This window comes from Nilaparvata lugens, chromosome 2 (assembly GCF_014356525.2).
Source record: "Nilaparvata lugens isolate BPH chromosome 2, ASM1435652v1, whole genome shotgun sequence".
Taxonomy (NCBI): domain Eukaryota; kingdom Metazoa; phylum Arthropoda; class Insecta; order Hemiptera; family Delphacidae; genus Nilaparvata; species Nilaparvata lugens.
This window is the reverse complement of record NC_052505.1, coordinates 78,933,746-78,958,429: the sequence shown is the minus strand read 5'-3', so window position 1 is coordinate 78,958,429 and position 24,684 is coordinate 78,933,746. Positions and strand designations below refer to the sequence as shown.

At 34.8% G+C, this 24,684-nt stretch overlaps 1 protein-coding gene across 2 annotated transcripts in view; it reads left to right on the top strand.

Moving 5' to 3' along the window:
* Positions 1-24,684, top strand: part of LOC111046679 (chaoptin) — a 278,433-nt gene that overhangs the window by 209,672 nt on the left and 44,077 nt on the right. For both annotated transcript variants that reach the window (XM_039421831.1, XM_039421832.1), the window contains 4 exons: positions 2,771-2,915; positions 12,016-12,126; positions 12,927-15,402; positions 19,909-20,437. In XM_039421831.1, coding sequence (XP_039277765.1) covers positions 2,771-2,915; positions 12,016-12,126; positions 12,927-15,402; positions 19,909-20,437 — 3,261 coding nt within the window. The remainder of the gene's footprint in view (positions 1-2,770; positions 2,916-12,015; positions 12,127-12,926; positions 15,403-19,908; positions 20,438-24,684) is intronic.

Here is a 24,684-nt window from a genome sequence, read left to right as displayed (position 1 = left end):
TTTTACTGTTTTTTTTGGGGGGGGGGGGGGGGGTTAGAGTGTATGAACGGCACAATTTGAGAGACTACCAGCGTCACACAGCTGCATGGGAAAGAACTACGTGAACTATGGGCTTGGGATAACAGTAAAAGTTGCGACATAAACGCCCTATACCATGGGATATCTACTGGATATAGTTTCTTTATGGTGATAGCTTAGCAGTGCAATTATGGAGCCAACCGCTTTCCTAAATAACTTTTTTTCTAGGTTTAAGGTCTACGTGCTTCAAGAACAGAAAAAAGCATCTGAATTAGTAATGAGAGAGAAAGTGGGAGAAGTTGTGAGAGAGATTTGGGGTTTTATGATTTCGAAAGACCGAGATTTGATATTATCCCAAAGATAAACTAAAATAGCTGCTTAATCAATGACTTCATCCATGATTCAGCAGACAATATTCATCCAAACTATTATTGTAGCTATACTGAATAGATGGATCGTATTTGAAAAATATTTGTGGAAATGTGAATACTTTTATCAAGAAACTAGTACCCATGAAATGAAAAAATGGGAGGTAAGGATACTCATGGGATGATAACCAGTTATCAGATAACCAGTGTAGGTGGGAAATAATGGTCATTGTGTGCCATTTTAGTGCACCTCTTCAGAGTAGGAAGGTGTGCGCCAAGCATAACCGCAAAAAAGTAAGCTTCGGCCAATAAATATTACCATAGAAAGCATAGAAAGAAGGGCGGGCATTGGAAGAAAAGCGCGGTACGGATGGCCCAACTTTTTCCATCTTGCTCTGCTTCCATTTGGCAAGAATAGCAGTTGAGACTTTCATTCATTTTTATACCTACCATAAACGAAAACTTCTTACCGATCGCTATAATGTGCATGTTGAACATCCACAAAGTTTCAGTAGCCCATCGAAAACGCTTCAACATTTCTCAGGTTTGCCATTATAAAAGCGTCGAGAGAAATTGCTTCTGAACGCTGTTACTAACTGGAGTTGCATTTTTCGTTACTCTTCCGTAAATTGTTGCAACCTATCATTTCTGAATAAATTGAATAATCTATATATCATAATCTCTTGATAACAATATTTTTCAAATTATGTACTACACTTCATTAAAAAGAATCATGTAAGTGCAAAAAAGGGGGTATAAAATGGTGATTCACTGGAAGAATCAGATTGAATTCATGCTAGAATATTCTTACAACGCTGAATTGATCAACTATAATATTCTATGTGTAGTGAATTCGGTAATAGTAGAGTAAATTCGTATGGCTTTTGTTGGTGGGGAGTCCCTTGCGGGAAGGTCCCATCGCCTGAATATGTAATTTAAGCCGTCAATGGGCCTTACGACTGTCATACTTCAGCCAAGACCGACAATTTAACGTGCTCATCCGATAACACGGGTAATAACAATCTGTAATAAATTGACGCAATTTCAAGAGAGATAACAATACTTTTCGAATTATGTAGTCCACTTCATTGAAAAAATCATGTAGGCCCTAAGTGCAAAAACGGGGGTATAAGATGATTATTCACTGGAAGAATCATATTGAATTCATGCTTGAATATTCTTCAAAGCTCAATTGATCAACTATGGTATTCTATGTGGAGTGAATTCGGTAATAAAGTGACGCAATTTGAAGAAAGATCGATGTTGAACAGTGACATCTCTTACACTTTCGCCAAGTTACTAATATCAGTTTGACCCAAGCTCTTACAAATTGACCCAAGCTCTTACAAATTGACTCAGTTTGACCCAAGCTCTTGGTTTCAACACCAAGATCATCGTATTGTTTTTGAAGGCATTATAGTTCTCAAATGATAATCAAAAATCAAATCAAATCAAAATTTATTGCCATAAAAAACAAAATACAATTTCGTTAAAAATTCTTAACAAGTGATTATTATGAATAAGAATACATTTTTTTCTTTAACAAAACAATATTCGCCATGGCACCACCAGCAAAAGTAAAACTTGCTCGCTGGTGGGAGTCTTTATCCTAACCCCAATAATATAGTTATTGATTTAGTTCATCTAATTTATACAAATGAAACAAACCGGAGTAGAAAGAAAAAAAAATAAATGAAATAATAAGAAAGAAGGAGAACATGATTGAGAGAAAAATACAAGAGAAAGAAGAGATCAAGATGATTATGTACTAATAGATAATAGTCCGAAAGGCATGATAAGATTTAGCGACAAGTCAGACTATCGGAGGAATAGCCAGGTTATTTCTGTAACAGACAGTCAAAATTCAAAATTGAGATTCAATAATTCAAACGTGACGTTGATATTGTTTTAGCGTAATAATTCATCATATTATTACATACATATTATTATAGTGGGGTATCATGATCAGAACTAAGTTTAGTATTAGCAAGTTTGTATGTAAAATATAATAATATATATGTATATCTTTTGTCAATAAACTCCTCTGGTTGCAATGCATTGGTAGTTAGAGAAATTATTATTATTTTGTAGTATCAAGAGGACATTTCCAAGAGTCGTCAATCTGTTTACAGCGGTATTCGATGGTCAATTGCAATCTTTCATCAAGTAGTTATTGAGGTTTATATGACGTATGAATGCATCAATAGAAAGTTTTCTCTATGGTATAATATTAGAATATTACTGATATTAAAAATAATCATGATAATGAATCGTAAATAAGAGTAAACTGATGATCATTGAGTATTCCCAGGCTATGTTATATACATTGATTATTTAAACTGATGATACTTTTATCATAACTAAGGTATGTTTTTGTGTTGTAGAATTGCCTCACGGGCACATACCTCACGTGGACGTGATGGGCTGTGATCTGGAGGCGGTGGACAACGAGGCACTTGGGGGCACTCAGGTCGACGCTCTCAGGCTCTTCAACAACAAGCTGCTCACTATTGGAGAGAAAGCTTTCACGTAAGTACACCAATATCAACGTCATCTTTATAAGGTATTTTTCCTTTTTATTTATGTCATCTCAATGATATTTTTTACTTCTCTAAGACATCTTCATCAAAGGTCATGGTTTCTTGATCCATTCCGAGCTGCGATGTATTAACACACTTTTTTCTATGTATTTCACACGACATGCAGTCAAATATTGAAGTAATTAATTAATTAATTGGTGTTCTGCCCTAGGGCAGGTCTAAACATGATTCCTCCTTCTCCATTCCTCTCTGTCCTGTGCAATTCTCTTCATCTTGGAGTACTTTTCCTCCTCCCTAAATAAATATTAAAGTGAATAATCAAAATCTTTTACTTACTGACTGTACTACTTTCGACCGTCTCGCGATCATTTTCAAACAGTATTCCAACATAACATCTTTATCAAGTATTCCTTTCTTTTAAATTATTTCTTCCATCAATTTTTATAGATTCAGTACAACACATAGTCCATTATAGGAGAAAATTGAATTTTCTGTCATTTATTGTTGAGAGCTCCACCTATAATCTGGGGAAACCAGTAGATGAATCTGGCGATAATACTGCAACCTGCTTCTGTAGGAAGAAAATGATGAAAGTGGGCAACTACATATTAGTATAATGTAGGTTGATATCAATGGAAGAGTTTGGTAATAGAATTCAATGTTCAAATCATTTGAGGTGGAGAAATATAAACAGAACCATAAATTGTTGTAATTCAGGTCACCAGATAATTTATAGTGTTGAAGGATAGATACCAATATAGTTTTTAGGGTCATTGACAAGAAGGAGAACTAATTTCATATAGAAATTTCACAGAATACTAGGTCTATACTGTAGAACAATATTCTGAGTTCTAAGAGACCTGTGACCGCCAAGGTGAAAGAACGGAATCTTCCTATCTCGATGTCGGTAGGCAAAATATCGCTTTGTTCCCGAATATCATACGGTGACGTATAGCCAAACTATATAACACAAACATGTACTGACAAGTAAGCTTTCTGTTTTTGCTTTACAATAATGATTAAAACATTTGAATAATACAAGTAATTTGCCATTTAAAAGCAAAACCTAACCTCCTAACCACCCTTTCACCTTTCAAACCCTTCATCTTTTAGGTCGTGTTTATATTTTACAATTTGGCTATACGTCAGCTTGTGGATCTCGAGGATGAGATATTTTGATTCTCCTCAATGACGTGGTTATTGAAGCGATGAGTTGGACAAGATAGGAATTCGGAATAACAAGGTTCTACTGTAACTTACCATAGGCTAACTAATGTTCAGTACATGCTTGATCGGGAATTTTCTTGAATATTGTATTTAGTCAGACCAATAAGAGAAACGTTAACCGCTAGACTTTTGAACATTATTTATTACTCTATAGAAATCGATTGAATTTACCTTCCCTAAATATTGCAGTACTGATTTCTCATATTTATATTTTCTATTCATTTACAGACGGAGTTAGTAGTGTCTATTTCAATAACCTACCCTTTGACATTCCTATTTAATGATATTCTACTATTGAATACTGAGTAATAATTTTATAATAAGTAAAGATAATGAGAATTCTCATTTAGCATGCTTCTTTCTGAATAATTATGATGATGATCACTGAATCTTCTGTTTTTGATGTGCGCCTATCAATAAAATTAGACATGAACCAAATTCAGAAATTTCATAAAATCTTATTCAGCTCACTGTGTTAGAGAATTAACTGATTATTATTACAAATCAATACTAATAATCAGTTTTTCAATGACCCGGCATAGTGATTTTCAATGTGTTTTGATTCTAAAACTATGCAATGAGGTAATTACGGAATGGAATGACATCTATATTCTTCGATTTTCTATATCGTTTATGATTGATTCACTGGTGCTGAATGAAAAATAATGAACAATAATTAAAAAAATTGATTGACAGCCAATACCATAATCGATTATGGTGAATTCAAGTCGATAAAATATGCAGTCGATACCATCAAGCTTCTGTAAATACTGTGGGGTTGACTACTTATCAATTAATCCCATTAACAATAGGATTCTCTGATACGGAAACGAATTCAATTTTCGCGAGAAACAATATTAAATTCAGTTGATTTGATATTAAAATACTTGAAAACTGGACAAATTCAATAATGCGCATTGAAATGAATTTATTTTTCAACGTAATTTTGATTCAAAACATTGAAGTAGTTTTTTAATACCATCATAGTATCAATAGTTTTTCAATAGTAGGTAATTAAATTTACTGAAAAAGTTATTATTGTAATTGTTTTGTAAAATCAACGGTTTATAAGTTAATAAGAATCGAAATTTCAAATGGACGCCATTTTCTTTTATGAATTTGAAAGATCATCATAATTTTTTTGTAGCTGTGTCTAGTTGTTATGAATGATTGTGCAAAGTTTCAATTTCGTATGTTTAACCATTTATTTAGAAAAAATAATAAGTGAAAAAAACAAAATGGCCGCTGTGTGAGTAACTGAAGACTTCCGGACAATTTGAATATGATATTTAGATATGATTCTCACCCAGGAACAATACCCTACAGAATTGTTAGGGAGTTCGTAAACTCTGCATAAATAGATTATAAATATAATACATTCTGTATTATAATAGATAATTGATCAGAATTTTTTCTGTGAAATGTTTAAGTGAGAAAATATTGACCAAGCATGATCTACCTCTGGTAAAGCCATTTTGCTTCTCTTCAATTACCATATCATTCTCTAATTGTGATTTTATTAAACGACTTCATAGTCACGGAATATAAGATATATCACTCATTGCTCTATAATTTTTAAAATCTCTCTGACCGTTTTTTGAGAAGGAATGGTTTGATGTGAGCGAATTTCCATTCATGCCAGCTTCCTCCTCCATCTATCAAGCTGTCATAATGAAATGCTATCAATGATTCTTTCATATAGTCTGGACTTTCATTGTTCATCAGTTCTATTGGAATACCTTCAGGTGCAATATGCTTTACCTGTTTTTACTTTCCTTGCCCTACTACCATAGGTAGGAAAGTATTGCTTTTCAAAAAAAATTAAGGTACCCCAATTTCAAGTTTTCTATACGTTTCAAGGTCCCCTGAGTCCAAAACATGATTTTGGGTGTTGGTCTGTGTGTGTGTATGTGTGTGTGTATGTGTGTGTGTATGTCTGTGAACACGATAACTCCATTCCTAATTAACCGATTGACTTGAAATGTTCAACTTAAGGTACTTATACCATGAGGATCTGACAATAAGAATTCAATAAAATTCAATTCAAGATGGCGGAAAAAATGGCGGATAATTACTAAAAACCATGTTTTTCACGTTTTTCTCAAAAACGACTCCAACGATTTTCTTCAAATTTATACCATGGATAGCTAGCTATTCATAAGCCCTATCAACTGGCATGAGTTTCATTTCTGGGAAAATTTCAGGAGCTCCGTAATATTCTTGAGAAAAATGGCGGATAATGACTAAAAAACCATGTTTTTCACGGTTTTCTCGAAAACGGCTCTAACGATTTTTTTCAAATTCATACCCTGTATAGTTATTTATCAGCTCTATCAACTGGCATGAGTCTTTTTCCTGGAAAACTAATGGGGGGTCCACCCCATCCTTGAGAAATGGACTTTGTAACCTCCTTCTCGTGCTTGAGGTAGGTAGAGCAGTTTATAAAAAGAGCACAGCATAGTCAAGATATTTCATCTGTAGAACAGCTGTTTTGACGACGTTTAAAAAAATCATCGAATTTCACAATTTACACAAAGAAAAAAATACTCTGAAAACAATTTATAATAAATACACATATACAGTAGTCTGATCGTAGTTGCAAATATGTTGCCGCCAATCGTCATTATGTTATTCCCCTAAATTATTCTCGTTTGAGAATGAGGCTTGCAGTTCAATGAGCAAGGAAATCTGTGTGAGTGTACCACACCAGATTTTTTCTTTTGGAACAACATTTTTGGATTCTTGAAAATTGACTATCTCGATCTTTCAATTCTCTTTGTAAAGATGAAACTTCAAAATCGAGTAAACTTCAAAATCGAGTAATGCTCATGTAACTTATATGATTGAAATTCCCTAATTCAAAAATAAATTGAAACTTTTTTACGAATATAAAATGTTGTAGCCTTGAACTACTACAGTATTGTCTTTTCAGCTTTTGATTGCCGAAAATCTCTTACAGTTGATAACTGATATCGCATCGAAATAGGTCACATGAATCTCAACTTGTAACACATTATGCGTTGTGTTTTTGCTTTACAATAAAGATTAAAACATTTGAATAATACAAGTAATTTGCCATTTAAAAGCAAAAACCTAGCCTCCTAACCACCCTTTCACCTTTCAAACCCTAAGGTTTCTTAATCTTTTAGGTAGTGTTTATATTTTATAGATTGGCTATACGTCAGCTTGTGGATCTCGAGGATGAGATATTTTGATTCTCCTCAATGACGTGGTTATTGAAGCAATAAGTTGGACAAGATCGGAATTCGAAATAGCAAGGCTTTACTGTAACTAACCATAGGCTAACTAATGTTCAGTAGATGCTTGATCGGGAAATTTCTTGAATATTGTTTTCAGTCAGACCAATAACAGAAACGTTAACCGCTAGACTTTTGAACATTTATTACTCTATAGAAATCGATTGAATTTACCTTCCTTAAATATTGCAGTACTGATTTCTCATATTTATATTTTCTATTCATTTACAGACGGAGTTAGTAGTGTCTATTTCAATAACCTACCCTTTGACATTCCTATTTAATGATATTCTACTATTGAATACTGAGTAATAATTTATAATAAGTAATGATAATGAGAATTCTCATTTAGCATGCTTCTTTCTGAATAATTATGATGATGATCACTGAATCTTCTGTTTTTGATGTGCGCCTATCAATAAAATTAGACATGAACCAAATTCAGAAATTTCATAAAATCTTATTCAGCTCACTGTGTTAGAGAATTAACTGATTATTATTACAAAATCAATACTAATAATCAGTTTTTCAATGACCCGGCATAGTGATTTTCAATGTGTTTTGATTCTAAAACTATGCAATGAGGTAATTACGGAATGGAATGACATCTATATTCTTCGATTTTCTATATCGTTTATGATTGATTCACTGGTGCTGAATGAAAAATAATGAACAATAATTAAAAAAATTGATTGACAGCCAATACCATAATCGATAATGATAAATTCAAGTCGATAAAATATACAGTCGATACCATCAAGCTTCTGTAAATACTGTGGGGTTGACAACTCATCAATTAATCCCATTAACAATAGGATTCTCTGATACGGAAACGAATTTAATTCCCACGAGAAACAATATTAAATCCAGTTGATTTGATATTAAAATACTTGAAAACTGGACGAATTCAATAATGAGCATTGAAATGAATTTATTCTTCAACGTAATTTTGATTCAAAACATTAAAGTAGTTTTTTAATACCATCATAGTATCAATAGTTTTTCAATAGTAGGTAATTAAATTTACTGAAAAAGTTATTATTGTAATTGTTTTGTAAAATCAACGGTTTATAAGTTAATAAGAATCGAAATTTCAAATGGACGCCATTTTCTTTTATGAATTTGAAAGATCATCATAATTTTTTTGTAGCTGTGTCTAGTTGTTATGAATGATTGTGCAAAGTTTCAATTTCGTATGTTTAACCATTTATTTAGAAAAAATAATAAGTGAAAAAAGCAAAATGGCCGCTGTGTGAGTAACTGAAGACTTCCGTACAATTTGAATATGATATTTAGATATGATTCTCACCCAGGAACAATACCCTACAGAATTGTTAGGGAGTTCTTAAACTCTGCATAAATAGATTATAAATATAATACATTCTGTATTATAATAGATAATTGATCAGAATTTTTTTCTGTGAAATGTTTAAGTGAGAAAATATTGACCAAGCATGATCTACCTCTGGTAAAGCCATTTTGCTTCTCTTCAATTATCATATCATTCTCTAATTGTGATTTTATTAAACGACTTCATAGTCACGGAATATAAGATATATCACTCATTGCTCTATAATTTTTAAAAATCTCTCTGACCGTTTTTTGAGAAGGAATGGTTTGATGTGAGCGAATTTCCATTCATGCCAGCTTCCTCCTCCATCTATCAAGCTGTCATAATGAAATGCTATCAATGATTCTTTCATATAGTCTGGACTTTCATTGTTCATCAGTTCTATTGGAATACCTTCAGGTGCAATATGCTTTACCTGTTTTTACTTTCCTTGCCCTACTACCATAGGTAAGGAAAGTATTGCTTTCCAAAAAAATTAAGGTACCCTAATTTCAAGTTTTCTATACGTTTCAAGGTCCCCTGAGTCCAAAAACATGATTTTTGGGTGTTGGTCTGTGTGTGTGTATGTGTGTGTGTATGTGTGTAGGTCTGTGAACACGATAACTCCATTCCTAATTAACCGATTGACTTGAAATGTTCAACTTAAGGTCCTTATACCATGAGGATCCGACAATAAGAAATTCAATAAAATTCAATTCAAGATGGCGGAAAAAATGGCGGATAATTACTAAAAAACCATGTTTTTCACGTTTTTCTCAAAAACGACTCCAACGATTTTCTTCAAATTTATACCATGGATAGCTATTCATAAGCCCTATCAACTGGCATGAGTTTCATTTCTGGGAAAATTTCAGGAGCTCCGTAATATTCTTGAGAAAAATGGCGGATAATGACTAAAAAACCATGTTTTTCACGGTTTTCTCGAAAACGGCTCTAACGATTTTTTTCAAATTCATACCCTGTATAGTTATTTATCAGCTCTATCAACTGGCATGAGTCTTTTTCCTGGGAAACTAATGGGAGTCCACCCCATCCTTGAGAAATGGACTTTGTAACCTCCTTCTCGTGCATGAGGTAGGTAGAGCAGTTTATAAAAAGAGCACAGTCATAGTCAAGATATTTCATCTGTAGAACAGCTGTTTTGACGACGTTTAAAAAATCATCGAATTTCACAATTTACACAAAGGAAAAAGTACTCTGAAAACAATTATAATATACACATATACAGTAGTCTGATCGTAATATGTTGCCGCCAATCGTCATTATGTTATTCCCCTAAATTATTCTCGTTTGAGAATGAGGCTTGCAGTTCAATGAGCAAGGAAAGTTGTGTGAGTGTACCACACCAGATTTTTTGCTTTTGGAACAACATTTTTGGATTCTTGAAAATTGACTATCTCGATCTTTCAATTCTCTTTGTAAAGATGAAACTTCAAAATCGAGTAATGCTCATGTAACTTATATGATTGAAATTCCCTAATTCAAAAATAAATTGAAACTTTTTTACGAATATAAAATGTAGTAGCCTTGAACTACTACAGTATTGTCTTTTCAGTTTTTGATTGCCGAAAATCTCTTACAGTTGATAACTGATATCGCATCAAAATAGGTCACATGAATCTCAACTTGTAACACATTATGCGTTGTGATTATTGACAAACAATACAGAACACATTTTCACCTGAATGAGAATGCCCATTGTACACATTAATATACGACACATCGCTCCAAGCTGATAACAGAGAACAGAGATTAGGTTAAAATGGAAACGCGGTCTGACTAAATGCCTGAATGGCGTAATCAGCCTCGACCGGATCAAATGAGATTTGCCAATAAATGATTAATTGATGCGTTTACAACAGATTATCACTGGGCACTTATACCAATCCGAATCGGGCTACATCGGAATTGTCAGTTGAGCTTTCTGCTGTGTCAATAAATACATAGGCTCTACGGTATTCACGCCAAAAAGGTATAGGCTGCTGGTATCAGAAGGTATTAATATTATGTTACCTGTTATAAGCCCAGCTTTCATCAGGTATGCTCAGTAATAAGCCTAAATAAGCCAACTTTTAATCTCCATTGTATGGCCCTTCACTCGTAACTTGTTTTCGGTGGATTCAAACTCGAAAATCTCACTTCCCTAACTTTCTTATAATAATGCACTCTGACTTTTCTCTTCCACGCCACATTTTCGAAAATTTCTCCCCTAACCTATTTCTACATACCCTTAGGAATTCCTCTACTTTTCCAATCTCTTAGATTATTCACTTTTCTTTAACGCTTTTTTTGAGGGTTGTGTGGCAGAGAGGACCAGGAGTCCTAACTCCGCCCTAATAAAGCAAATAATCAATCAATCAATCTCTTCCTTTGTGATTGATTAATATCGAGAATAACTTTGGTATACTTCTTTCGTGAATCACGTTCCTATTTTTCACATTTTTCAAGCAGGTTCAACCACTTTATTTCATTGTGAATGGATGCATGCAGACCTTTCTCTCACCCAACGTTAGTAGACAGACTAATCTGTCTACTAACTTTGTCTCCCACCTGCCTTTTCTTGCATACCTTTCTCCCACCCGCCTTTTCTTGAATCAAAAGAGTGTGCTCTCATTTGCAATCTTTATTGCATTCTCTATTAAATAGATGTATTGTATATCTTAACATAAATTATCAGCAAAGAATGGAGGAGGAATCAACTAAGTGCATATTGGAGCCTCATTTTCAAATATTGGAGATGTCACAGATTAGATGTGATGTGTCCTTTGTATATCTTCCTAATAATAATCTTCTCATATTTAATCAAGTTACAACTGAATATTGTAAACCGATGAGAAAATTAAGACCTTCATTGTTTTATTCGAATAATGTTAAAAGAAAAATAGGATAATATAGAAGAAATCAATAGGGTTTCCTTATTCTGAAATGTAAGTTCATTATTTGTATGTAACCAGAATCAAAAAGTGTATACAATAATCAACAAGTGTAATCAATCTATACACTTATACACGTTGTATTCTACATATACCCCATAGCACAACTCATATCACATCATACAACTCTCATCAGAATTATACAACTTCCAGAAAAGTACCACAGGCTAACTTACGCCCAAAACGTTTCCAATTCTAATTTATACAACAGTTCAAATGTAGCTAGAAGTTATGTGTCACTTCAAAATTCTTCAATTACACACTCAATTCACTATTTGCATTACATCTCAATGAATTCAGCGGTTTTTTGCTTATTTGCAGAACGATGAACAACGTACTCAGGGCTCTTGATTTGGGCTCCAATGAACTTCAAGAGATTCCGATTCAAGCTCTACTCTCACTCAAAAAGCTTGATTGGCTCAATCTTCAAAGGTGAGCTTCTGCACTCATTCGAACAACTATTCCAATCTAATTCTGTTGACCTGATAGAATTGAATGCACTACAACCTTGTTAGTATCCTAATATCCAAACTTTTGGTTAAAACCTATCATTTCCTATTTGATATTAGTTTTTAAACACACCTCCCATTAGTTTTGATCATGATAACTTCATCAGAAAGACGGTCTTGGGAAATTAAGAAATTTTAGGATAATGAATTCTCACCCATGATCAAATTCAAATGAACTGGTTGTAGATAATTATTAATGAAGTGCTACTGTTTGCATGGATAATATTTCTACTCCTATCAATACCCAAAATTCCTATTCTAATCTTCACCTATTGTAAACATCTTTGCCAAAGATCATCTGAAAGATCAAAGATAAAACATCTAAAGATCTTTGCCTAAAATCAAATAAATACAGTACGATCTTTGTGAAGGAATCCATCACACACATCGATTTAAGTTGAACGTGTGATTCATGAAAAAAATTATCAAATGAGTACATTAATTTTTACATGAGTACATTAGTTTTTATCCGAGTTACTCATTTGCAATAGGTTGGAAAATAATTCCAGTGATAGGAATTAATAAACAGTAGAATACATTTACTATTGAAATAATAACCTTTTTTAGAATTGTCATTTGCAATATACCGTGAAAATGGACGCTGAAGGAGAGCACTGTTTTCAAAACCTTTCCATCATAATAGAAATGTGTTCCAGCTCCTTCCAAACCATTGAAATATTTGTGTACGGTCGAAATGTGAATGGCTCGTTTCCTCTGTTGCAGGAATCACATTTCGTCGATACTGGAGATAGATTGGGGTCACTTGAAAAACTCGCTGGCCAATCTGCTTATAGCCGAGAACGATATAGAAGAGCTGCCGTCCGTAGCGTTGACTGAGTTCCGTCATTTGGCATTAATCAGCTTGAACAACAACAAATTGCGGCTGGTGAAGCCCGGAGCTCTGCCCACCTCGCTCAAAACATTAGGTCTGTCCCATAATTCATTAAGCATTTTCCCAGCCGAGGCCATTGACGAGCTGAAAGACCTGCAGAAAGTGTTTCTGAGAGGCAACTACATTGAAGCATTACCGAGCCACTCGTTCACGCGGCTTAGAAAGCTCGACAAACTCGACCTCGGAGAAAACGCTTTAGAAACGATACCTAGCAGCATTTTCAACGAATCGTTAGTTGTAAGAGACTTAAATTTAGATTTTAACGCAATCAAAAACATATCAGCAAATGCCTTTCGCGGTATGCATTGCGAGCGAATACAGTTGTCCATAAATAAAATAAATCACGTTGATGAGAAAGCATTCGCCGGACTAGAAAGCAGTTTGGGTGTTCTCTACATGGAAAACAACAATCTCAAAGAGATCCCCAAGGCTCTATCACATCTCAAGCGATTGAAATCGTTATACATTTCTTCGAACAAAATTCGAGAGATCGGAGAAGACGCCTTTGATGGGTTCTCGTCTGTTTTAAAGGCGATATCGTTGGCGGGCAATCATCTCCTAGAAATACCGAAATTAGCACTGAAGAATTGTAAGAGGATATCGCACTTCAACATAGGATACAATCAGATCACCGATGTCACGGATGCTGACTTTGAAGGATGGGGCGAGTCTTTGGAGACACTCATTCTTAGAAACAATAGAATCGTGCACCTGCATCCTCACATGTTCAAACACACACCAAGACTGAAAGAGCTGAGTCTCTCGTTCAATAGAATAAGTGATGCGCCTCCAGACACCTTTCTTGATGTGGCCAATACTCTAGAGCTGGTAGAAATAAGTTTCGGACTGTATCAGGAGGAATTCCCCGAAGACCTACTCAAACCGTTGTCTGCTCTTATTTGGCTTGACTTGGACAACAACAACATCAGAGGTATCTCCAAAACAGCTCTCTACAATTTTGGCCAGCTGCAGTATTTCAACATGGATATGAATAAACTTACTTATCTACCAGAAGGTTTGTTCCATGCCAATGTTCACAGAAATCTACGAGATATACGTTTATCTTACAATTACATCAACTCCATAGAAAGCGACACATTCTATGCACTCGAAAAAGTTCAGACTATATCATTAGCTGGCAACAATATTCAAGAAATAAAATCGCAGTCATTCAAAAATCTTCCAAATCTAGTTAAAGTGGTGCTTATTGATAATCGGATACATACAATCAGACGGCATGCTTTTTATGACCTTCCAAGTTTGGTGCAACTCGACCTACAGGACAATGACCTTGTTGAGCTGTCACTCAACATTTTCGAAAATGTGACAACTTTCAATTTGCCAATGTTACTGAACGTATCTAAGAATCAAATTACCGATCTATATCCAAGTGATACAAACACTCCTATTTATGTTAATACACTAGATATAAGCAGAAATCTGATTGGTGAAGTGCCGACAACATTCCTGCAAACATTCTCCGACTCTATACGTATTCTTCATCTTGGTTACAATCGCATAAACCGCCTCGAAACTTCAGCGTTTGGTGAGTTGAGTCTGCTGGAAGTGTTAACATTGGAGCACAACAGTATTGTAACTCTCAGAAAACGCGCGTTCTCCGGTCTGCTCAAACTCCAAATCCTCGATTTATCACATAATCATATAGAACAACTACAAATGGAACAGTTCAAAACTCTTGAGAATTTGAGAATAGTATCACTAGCTTTCAATCACATCAGATCGCTTCCCAGAGATGCCTTCCAGAAGACAAGATTGGAGAAAATCGATCTGTCGAACAACGAGTTTGTTGGTATGCCTAGTAATTCTCTGGGTGAAGTGGGATTTACTCTGCGACATCTCGATATATCCTACAATCACATAGAACACCTCGATAGCACGATGTTTTCTGAAATGCCATTTCTCACCAGCCTCAATCTCAACCATAACAAACTCACTATACTTCCAGACAATGTGTTTTCCAGACTATCAGGTCTGTTGAAGTTGAACATTGCAAGCAATCCACTCAGAGCCAATTTCAAAGAGCTGTTCCACTACGTTCAAAAACTTAGGTATCTCAACTTGGCCGAAACCGGCCTGAGACAGGCTCCGATCCTTCCTCTTCCCAATCTCATTCAATTGAACTTGTCATCGAACTTCATAAGAGATGTGCCTGCAGCTGCTTTCGAGGGACTTCAAGGACTTCGGCACTTGATTTTCTCCAGAAACAAACTGCAAAGTGCTCCATCACAAGCCTGGATTCACACGCCGCTGTTAAAGATACTTGACCTGTCCGTCAATCCTATCAAGGTAATATTTATTTATTCATTTATTTATTCATTTGATTGACAATTACAAACCATAATTATAATAAATATAATATGATTGGGAGAAGACAACAGGCATAGCCCAAAACTGTCTTCTCCCAAATTTTTACAAATAAATGTTTCAAAAAAGAATAAGGTTAAGATTACACTTTCACTTCAAAAAGTCCAATTTCCAAACCAAAACTAATGACTAAACTAAAAATTTTGAATTTTGATATTTAAAAACTGATAAAAAACAAAAATATTTCACTCAAATCTCTATAAATTGGAAATTTAAAACTTATTATTTCATTTTCGATATTATTATTACAAATTGAACTCACCAACATCAACAATATTCCATTAACTATGATTTATTGACTAGAAAAATATGTTTAATATGAAGGTATACTTTTCACGTATGTTTTGAAATTTTGTAGAGAATGCATTTTTGTGAATTACAATGAAATTTTTAATTTTCCATGAATGAGATAAGAGCTTTTATCTAACTAGCATTCGAATGCTGATTCACTGATGAATTTTTCAAGTATGTTACTAATGCAATGATCGATCTTCCTTTGTAATACGATATATTTTGTACAGAATTACAAGATTATTATTCATTATAATTGTCTATGAAAATTCTTATAAATTCATATAAAAGTAATTTTGATATCCAACTTTTTTGAAATGAGTTGATTCACTCGATTTTAAAAACGAGGATTTCATGAACCAATGCCTACTGTTTTATGCCTCATATTATTATTATGATCGACCCAGCCAGGAAAAATAGCTTGGAAATGGAATAAGAATATTTTCCACTTTTAAAGTATTCCAGACTGGATTTGTACTGCACGTTAATTACATTTTTAGATTCGCAACTCTGGAATCATTATTTTCTCCAGTCAGGAAAAATAGCTTGAAAATGGAATAGGAATATTTTCCACTTTTAAAGTATTCCAGACCGGATTTGTACTGCATGTTAATTACATTTAGACATTTAGATTCGCACCTCATGAATCATTATTATTTGCTATATTCTCTGGAATGATTTCTAACCTAACAGATGTTGTGAAACATTATTCTAAAACTTTGTGAAACAGCCTTTTGGAACTGAAACTGGAATTTCTCATTATGAAAAGAATAATGTATATGAAAATTGTATCATTTGAATTAGAGGCTCAAGGCTCCTATCATAGACATACCGTATGCCCATATAAGAGGATCGAGTTGAGGCACTAACCACCGTAAACAAAGCCATAGTGCATGACAGGAGGTTGATGGTAACGTCAGTACAGGTAGGGCTCCTACACTAATAGAAACACTAACTGATATAGATCAGCTGAAATCAACAAATTTTTATTGGTGTGGGAGCCCTACCTGTGCTGACGACACCAGAATGCACGATGGCTCAGTTTTACGGAGGTAGTGGTTGAGGTGGATCAATAATTCCTTAATTTACAAAAAGTTCTATCAGCTAATAGATAAACTTTTTAGAGAGAAAACCCCGTTAATTAATATTCAATTATCTCAGAGAGAAAATATACTGTTATTGCATTATTGTCTCTCCTTTTTTCAATCACGGAAGATTTATAGAAAAGTATTCAATCACTGTACTTGGTTCTGTATACTATACTTGTCGGCTCTCAATTGACAAGCGATCAGTTGGCACTGTGTTGTTTTCCATGAATTTAATAACCCTGCGGTGTCATGTTGTGACAATGAGATAAGGTTGTAACTGCTTAGCACGTAGCTTGTTATGATGTGGCTGGACCATTTCTGGCCATCATTTGTCAGGATCTCAGCTGGACTTTTCTTTCATATTTCCTGATTGAAAGAGCATGTTAACGCATACACACATACACGTCACGTGACTGCCAAGATTGATGATCACGTGCGTCACTCAGCGTCTGTGACCGTACTCTATGATTCATAACAATCGTATCTCGTAACGTTGTCGGCATCCTTATTACGCAGTTAATAACTGGACTCAATCTTCCAGTCTTGCACTGGATTGATAAAGATTGATGATACGTATTCATGTCATCAATCATAACGTTGCATGGTAATGTTTGTTATAGATCTCACATAGTGCAAATAATTCTACTCTCTACATGTAATGCACAGTTTTCACTTGATAGTGATATAAGACAACAGAATAAAAGTTTTCAATTGAATTCATTGATAAATTGTCTCGAAAAATAGAAAATGAACGGTTGAAATCAATGATAATTTATTATGCTAATTGAATAATGTTGATGTTATTTCTATTAACTGGAAGAAAAGATGTCAATGGTGCCCATAGATTGAGCATTTTTAATATTGAAATATTTCATGATTTTCAAACTCAGAGGTTAGAAATAGATCAATGAATTGAAACAATATAAAACTTGTAGTACCCTTTTATTGAAAGATTTTAACGACTAGTTTTGACCCACTTTGGCCATTCTCACTTGAAAATGGACTTTCTAAATGTTTTAATAAAAGGGCACTACAAGTTTTATATTGTTTTTATTAATTTGAATAAAGTAGCCTATATAAGTGATTTTATCAATGAATTAATATAAAATTGTCTCATACCATTCATTATTTAGTTTTGAAACATGTCAGAATGAAAATACCTTATAGTCTAATGCCAGTTACACACACATCGATTTTTGGACAAACGATTTTTTGCCGTCCCTATAAAATCTATCAGATTCATAGATTTATGTTAAACTTACAGATGATGATTTTCAAGTTCCGTTTAATATGATAGAATTCGTAAGGAAAGCAAAAAAAATGTTTTCACTTCTAAATTTAATTAAACTTGATAATAACAAAAATTAACCAGTTTGATAAACTATTATAGTTTGTTTTCTTCATCAACTCACTTCAATAATCTTTTCGAAGCAGCAAGGAGAAACATCACTTTTTCAACAGGTCTATTGTCAGTCGAGACTGAGTCGCTGCACAATTTAAAGACAAAAAGCTCCCTGTAATATCTCCTGAGACGTTGGAACAATTCTTCCAGGAACATAAAAGCATGACTATCGCTTGAGTAGGCTATACTATCGCTTGTGTGTGTGTGCCTGTATTATATTTTCTGTGCTTGAATGCCATAAACAGCCACCAAGCAACAATCTATTCCCAATATTTTCTATTGACTTCAATATTATCATTTCGTTATTAGTTCTGATTGAATGAATTAACATTTCCTCAATTTCTATGTATGTATTCTAGTTAAGTGCAGTAGCATATACTCAATTTTATTTTTTATAAAGCTTTTTGTATTTTGTGTTTTGGCAAATAAATTCAATCATTCATTCATAGAGGAAAAATGATGGAAATTAAAGGATATCTCATGGTATAGTTTGTTCATCTTCCAAATTTCAAGCCAATTAGGCTAGCTACACACACATAGATTTTTGTTCGTACGATTTTTTGCTGTCAAACACAATCATGATGTTTGTCAAGTTCCATTTTTGATCTGATAGAATTCATAAGAACGGCAGAATATCGTACGAACAACAATCGATGTATGTGTACTGTCTTTTATTACTGTTTTGACCGGATGAGAGTGTAAGAACCACACAGTATGAGAGACTACCAGCGTCACATAGTTTCACGAAAAATAGCTAATAGGACTATCAGCTTGAGTTAACAGTGAAATTTGGAATGAGAAGATAGGGCGTCATAACCATGGGATATCTTCTCACACTCTATTTTCTCTATAAAATATTATGTTCAAGACAGTAAATTATGGAGCACTTTTTAGTTATAGGGGTTCTCTGGCACTTTTGAAGAATCTCTTTAAGGCTGTGAATAGGCTAAAAATAAACTTTCTACTCGTGATATTTTTCAAAGTTTTTTGATTTGTATATCATCAAGCTATCAAAATGAAAAAGTTTTTCGGGAAAACATTTTCTTTCTGATCATACTTTTTGAGATATGGGCGCCGAAAGTTAAAATTTTTGGGACAGAACATTTCAAATTCGGTAAGAGATAAATCCATGAGATTTGAAGGATAGATTCTTCATGGTATTGTTGATCTAATGAAACACAAATTTTTTAAAAATATTCATTTTTGAGATAGTTATTCAATTTACAAAAAAAATAACTTTTAGTTGAGTTATTTCTGGTAATTTGAATAACGTTTCCAAGAATTGATATTTTCAGAAGATTTTTGTTTTACCAGATAAACAATACCATGAATAATCCATCCTCTAAATTTCATGGATTTATATCTCACCGAATTTGAAATGTTCTGTCCCAAAAATTTGAACTCTAGGCGCTCATATCTCAAAAAGTAATGATCAGAAAGAAAATGTTTTCCCAAGTAAACTTTTCCATTTTGATAGCTTGATGATTTACATATCGAAAAACTTGAAAAAATATCACGAGTAGAAAGTTTATTTTTAGCCTTTGCAGAGCCTTAAAGTGATCTCTATCATTTTCCAACCTTGATATGTGGGTCTTCTACAAAGAATGTATGTGTAGGCTACTGGAAAAATGTATGTTTCTGTGACAGATGCTGACGAAAGAGAGCTTCATCGGTCTGGAGCGTCTGCAGGAGCTGTACGTGCACGACCTCCCCCGCTTGGAGCGGTTCGACTCAGACACGATGTCAGGGATGCGCCACCTCTTCCACCTCAGCATCCAGACCTGGCCGTCGATCGAGCGCTACCGCTTCCGCCTGGGCAGCACACTCTCCACCATGCCGTCCCTGCGTCACCTCCAGGTCAAGATCTACGAGACCGTTCTCACCGATCAGCTGGTCGGCGCCTTCAACCCCAAGCTCACCACCATCGACATCTCCGGCTACAACCTGAAGCACATCGACGGCAAGGCGTTCATCGGCATCGAGGATAACTCAGAGCTGGTGCTGAGGATCCACGACACGCAGATCGAGGAGCTGCCGCCCGGCCTCTACACCAAGCTGTCCAAGATCATCAACCTGTCGCTCGACCTCAGGAACAACCGGTTCACGTCGCTCTCCTATACCGCGCTCTACACCAACACCACACGCTGGGAGGATGTCGGCACCAAGCTCATCTCAGGTAACAAACCTATTACATCCATCTGGTGCATGTATTCAATTTTCCTTTATCAGTGAAGCTAGAGATAAGATCTTAGATCTAGGATACGTAGATGAATGAAGATAAATTTCTCATCATTTATACTTTCTAATATCTGAAGCTAAGATCTGACTCAACCTATCAAAACTCATATCTGCTGCATGTAACCAAGTTTTCAATGAATCAAGAGATAAAATCTGAGATCAAAGATCTCAATAATGTTCAAGATCTGAGGTAAGTCTTACTTCACCTATCAAAATTCATCTTCTGTAATCAATTATTGTTCCATCAAGAAATCTCGAGCAGTGGAGATTCACTTGACCAATATTATATACGATGAATATTTCAAGATCGAATAACTAACTGTATGATAGAAAATCCGTTATGACCTGGTTGCATTATTATTCTAAATCATAGATCTCTCTAATATCAATATTATGATGTGATTCCACCTCTAAATCCAACTATGGAAAGAGAATACTATATCTTAAACTTTCTGGATTGGATTTGTTGAGATTATTCTCAAAAGCTAGTATTAATCCAGTTTTGAAGCAATTAAAATATTCCACAATTTACAATGAGAAGATTCCACCATTTTCCTTCATAATCATTATGCTGTCAGGATAAATAAGTCATTATTCAATTATTAGGATTCTCCCATTCACAAACAACCTCTATTATTTGAATATCGTATTCATAATTTTCAGTTATAAATGTAAATAATATCTTCTCTATTTACTCTATGTTTTTCAACTCATCTGTTCTGACTCATCAGTTTCGTCGCTTTCTACATCTCTCCTTTAAGTTGATCTTTTAACCTATAATGTTCCAGTAATCTCCTGAAGAAAATCACTTCCCTGGAGTGAATGATGGTGAATTCATTCACCCTTATTCATCAAATTGTATTGTATAATTGAAAAATATTTCACCGTTTTTGCTATTTTTATCAAATCTCTAATTATTATAAGCACTGATTACAATACAAATATGATTATTTCCGCCTTGCTAAACAGACAGACAAGTGATTGACGCTTGTGATGTTAGCAAGTGGGCTATTGTGATGCAGAATCTCTTCGAAGTCACGCCCAATAATTCTGACGGATTAAATTCGGATGGTGGGCGGGCGGGGGAGTACGTCTCTCTACAATCCAGATATGCGAGCTTTGTCTCTGGAGCTATTAATATTCGGAAGAGACATTATCGTTGCCTCGCGTCGAACGGCTGCATGCTGCATAGTGCTGCTAGAGTGCTTGCTGCTCTCTAGTCGAACTGGTCCCAAATGACGCGAAAGATGGATCTATCTCCATATTAATATGGCTCACGACGTATTAATGGCACGCAATACGCCTCAGTCGATACGCATGGTTACGCACATCCGATAATTAAATAAATCTCGCTGATAATGATTTATATGACAACACACACCTCGTCGAGTTCTGATCTCATTTGGTGTCTCTCGAGTGTTTTCCATTGACAGGTGCTCTTCGATATCTTACAAGTCAATTAACAAGAACAATCATTCATCCTAATTACTTCTAATTTGCTCTCAACAGTTAAGGGCGATACGACTCAAGTACACGACTCATAAGATGAGATGAGCTAGAGGTTCTTATTGATCTTGAATGCTACTCGTGAATGCGACTTGAATGCGACTTGAATCAATTTCTCTTTGAAACAATATAATGTACCATCAAACAAGCCTATTGAATCAATTGCTATGATCCCATTCATTTCTTCAAGAATCATTCAAATTAGAGAGAAAAGAAAACGGTCGATTAAAGAAGAACTATGTGGTACAAATCATTGACCGAACGAAGTGAGGTCTAAGATTCAAGTCGACGGTTTGGCATTTATCTTAATGTTTAAATGTTTAAATGCTCATATGTTTATATATTTATATGCTGCGCATTTACGGCGAAACGCGTTAAAAGATTTTCATGAAATTTGACAGGTATGTTCCTTTTTAAATTGCGCGTGGACGTATATACAGAGTTTTTGGAAATTTTGCATTTCAAGGATGAAAGGAAAAAGGAGCCTCCTTCATACGCCAATATAAAGGCCATTCCACACAGCACGTGGCGTGCGTGGCTGGACGCACGCCACGCCGGCCACGCTAGCCACATGCCAATTCACACCGCCACGACTGTTGCGATGCTAAACCGGCCACGTTTCCCGTCAGTATGCAGGAAGATGTCAACTCCGACGGTCCCGTGGTGTGAATCTGGATTTTCTTGTGGCTTCCCTTGGTTTGATGACTCCAACAGCAGCAATAGTAGTGATAATGATCTGGTTTTATTGTATTCGGTGACAGCACGGGACCAGTGGGTACATCCAATCAATAAAAAAAGGAAGATCTATGGCGAATTCCATCATTTAATGCGCGACCTTGAGGCTGACAATGATACGTTCTATACGATAGTATACGTCTAGTATACGTTCTGCGCATGCTCGGACCAAAACGTGGCCGGACACGTTTGAAAATATCACTCAGAGAGCGAACGGTAGCCACGCGTGGCTAGTATAGCAAGCGTTGCCGCGTGGCCGTGGTTGCTATGTGAATTGCTTCATTTGATTAGATGGGAAGCGATGTTTTGAAAAGTAGCTAGCGTGCGTCCAGCCACGCACGCCACGTGCTGTGTGGAATGGCCTTTAGAGTAAAAATCAGACTATAATTAGTTAGTTATTCATCATGAATCAGCTGACAAGTGATTACACAGATGTGTGGAGAAGCAAGTCTATTACTGTATTTGTATAAGGTCTATAGTTTCAAAGACATTAAAGAGGTAACTATGCATCTTTAAGCTGGGTTTACACCAAAAGTTATTAACAAAATGGCTATAACTTAATCCTTATAGATTCTATTAGATTGAACGGAAGTTGACAAAACACATATGTTCATCATGTGTCTATGATAAGCTATGTTCAATTTAATATAATCTAAAAGGATTGAGTTATTAACATTTTTTTAATAAATTTGGTCTAATCGCTGCTATAAGGTTGGTTGGTTTCAATATTTTGTTTTGCAGTCATGGTTATTATCAAAGACCTTAAAGATCTTAAAGACCTTAAAGTATGCGTGCCCATCAGTATCAATATTCTCACATTCGAAAAAAACTAATTTAGTAGGTGAAAAAAAATAAACAAATGAACAAAATAATGCTGGAGAGATTATAATATTTTTAAAGAATTAATTATTAAGATTCTAAAGATTTAATTTTCATCAAATGGAAAGATCATCACGGAACTGGATGAATTATATATATCATATGGAATACAAATTCAAACGTGAACTTTTGAAACAGTTGACATCTGGTACTTGTGGATGAGAATACTGCGTGAGCTCTACTGTTCACAGAACTACTAGTATTTATTTCTGTGAAATAAATAAAAAAAATAAACTCTGTGTTTTTTCATGGGAAAGAAAATTTCGATGAAATGAGAGAAATTGAGTGAATTCGAAATTGGTATCGAATCATGGGGTTTGTTTGTTGATTGATAACAGAGAATTTTTGAATTTGAAATTTGTGAATTTTTGAATGAATTAGACTTTTCGGAGACTTGTCATACCGTGTTTGCGGAAATCACTACTTATAAGCAAATAAAAAACCCAGTTTAGTTTGAGATCTCTACTTTCTTTCTCTCTATATTCTTTACTTTCTCTACTTTCTCTCTACTTTCTCTCTACTTTCTCTTTCTACTCTATCTCTATATCTCTCTCTCTATCTTTGTCTACTTTATTTAAAAGTTTGAAACTTTATTTGACTTCTGAAAATTTTGTGTGTGGCTGTGCTGATTGAGGAGGAGTTTGGACTTAGGTCCTTTTTGCACCAAACAGTTGAACTCGCTACCAGGCGAACAGATCTTAGTAGGAGAGCGTACTGCTCCGGCTCAAGCTACACATCTGCTACACATGCAACGGTCTACTTGTGTATCTTTCCAGTTGATACGTTCATTCATAAAGAGACGCTTCGCGTAGCCTACATTCTATAATATTGTTTACATTTTAAACATTACATCATAATTTATTGATCCTATATTAATTTATGTAGCAACTCTGTAATAATCCACCATTCCAACTATACTACTACGTCGTCGAATGAGATAGTTCCCAATAGACTATGCGGTGCAAGATTTTTGATTGTAAATAGATTGTAAATTGATTTTTGATCAATTGATTGTAAATAGATTGGAAGCGATTTAATAGTTATTTGTATATCTAGAGTGAAAAG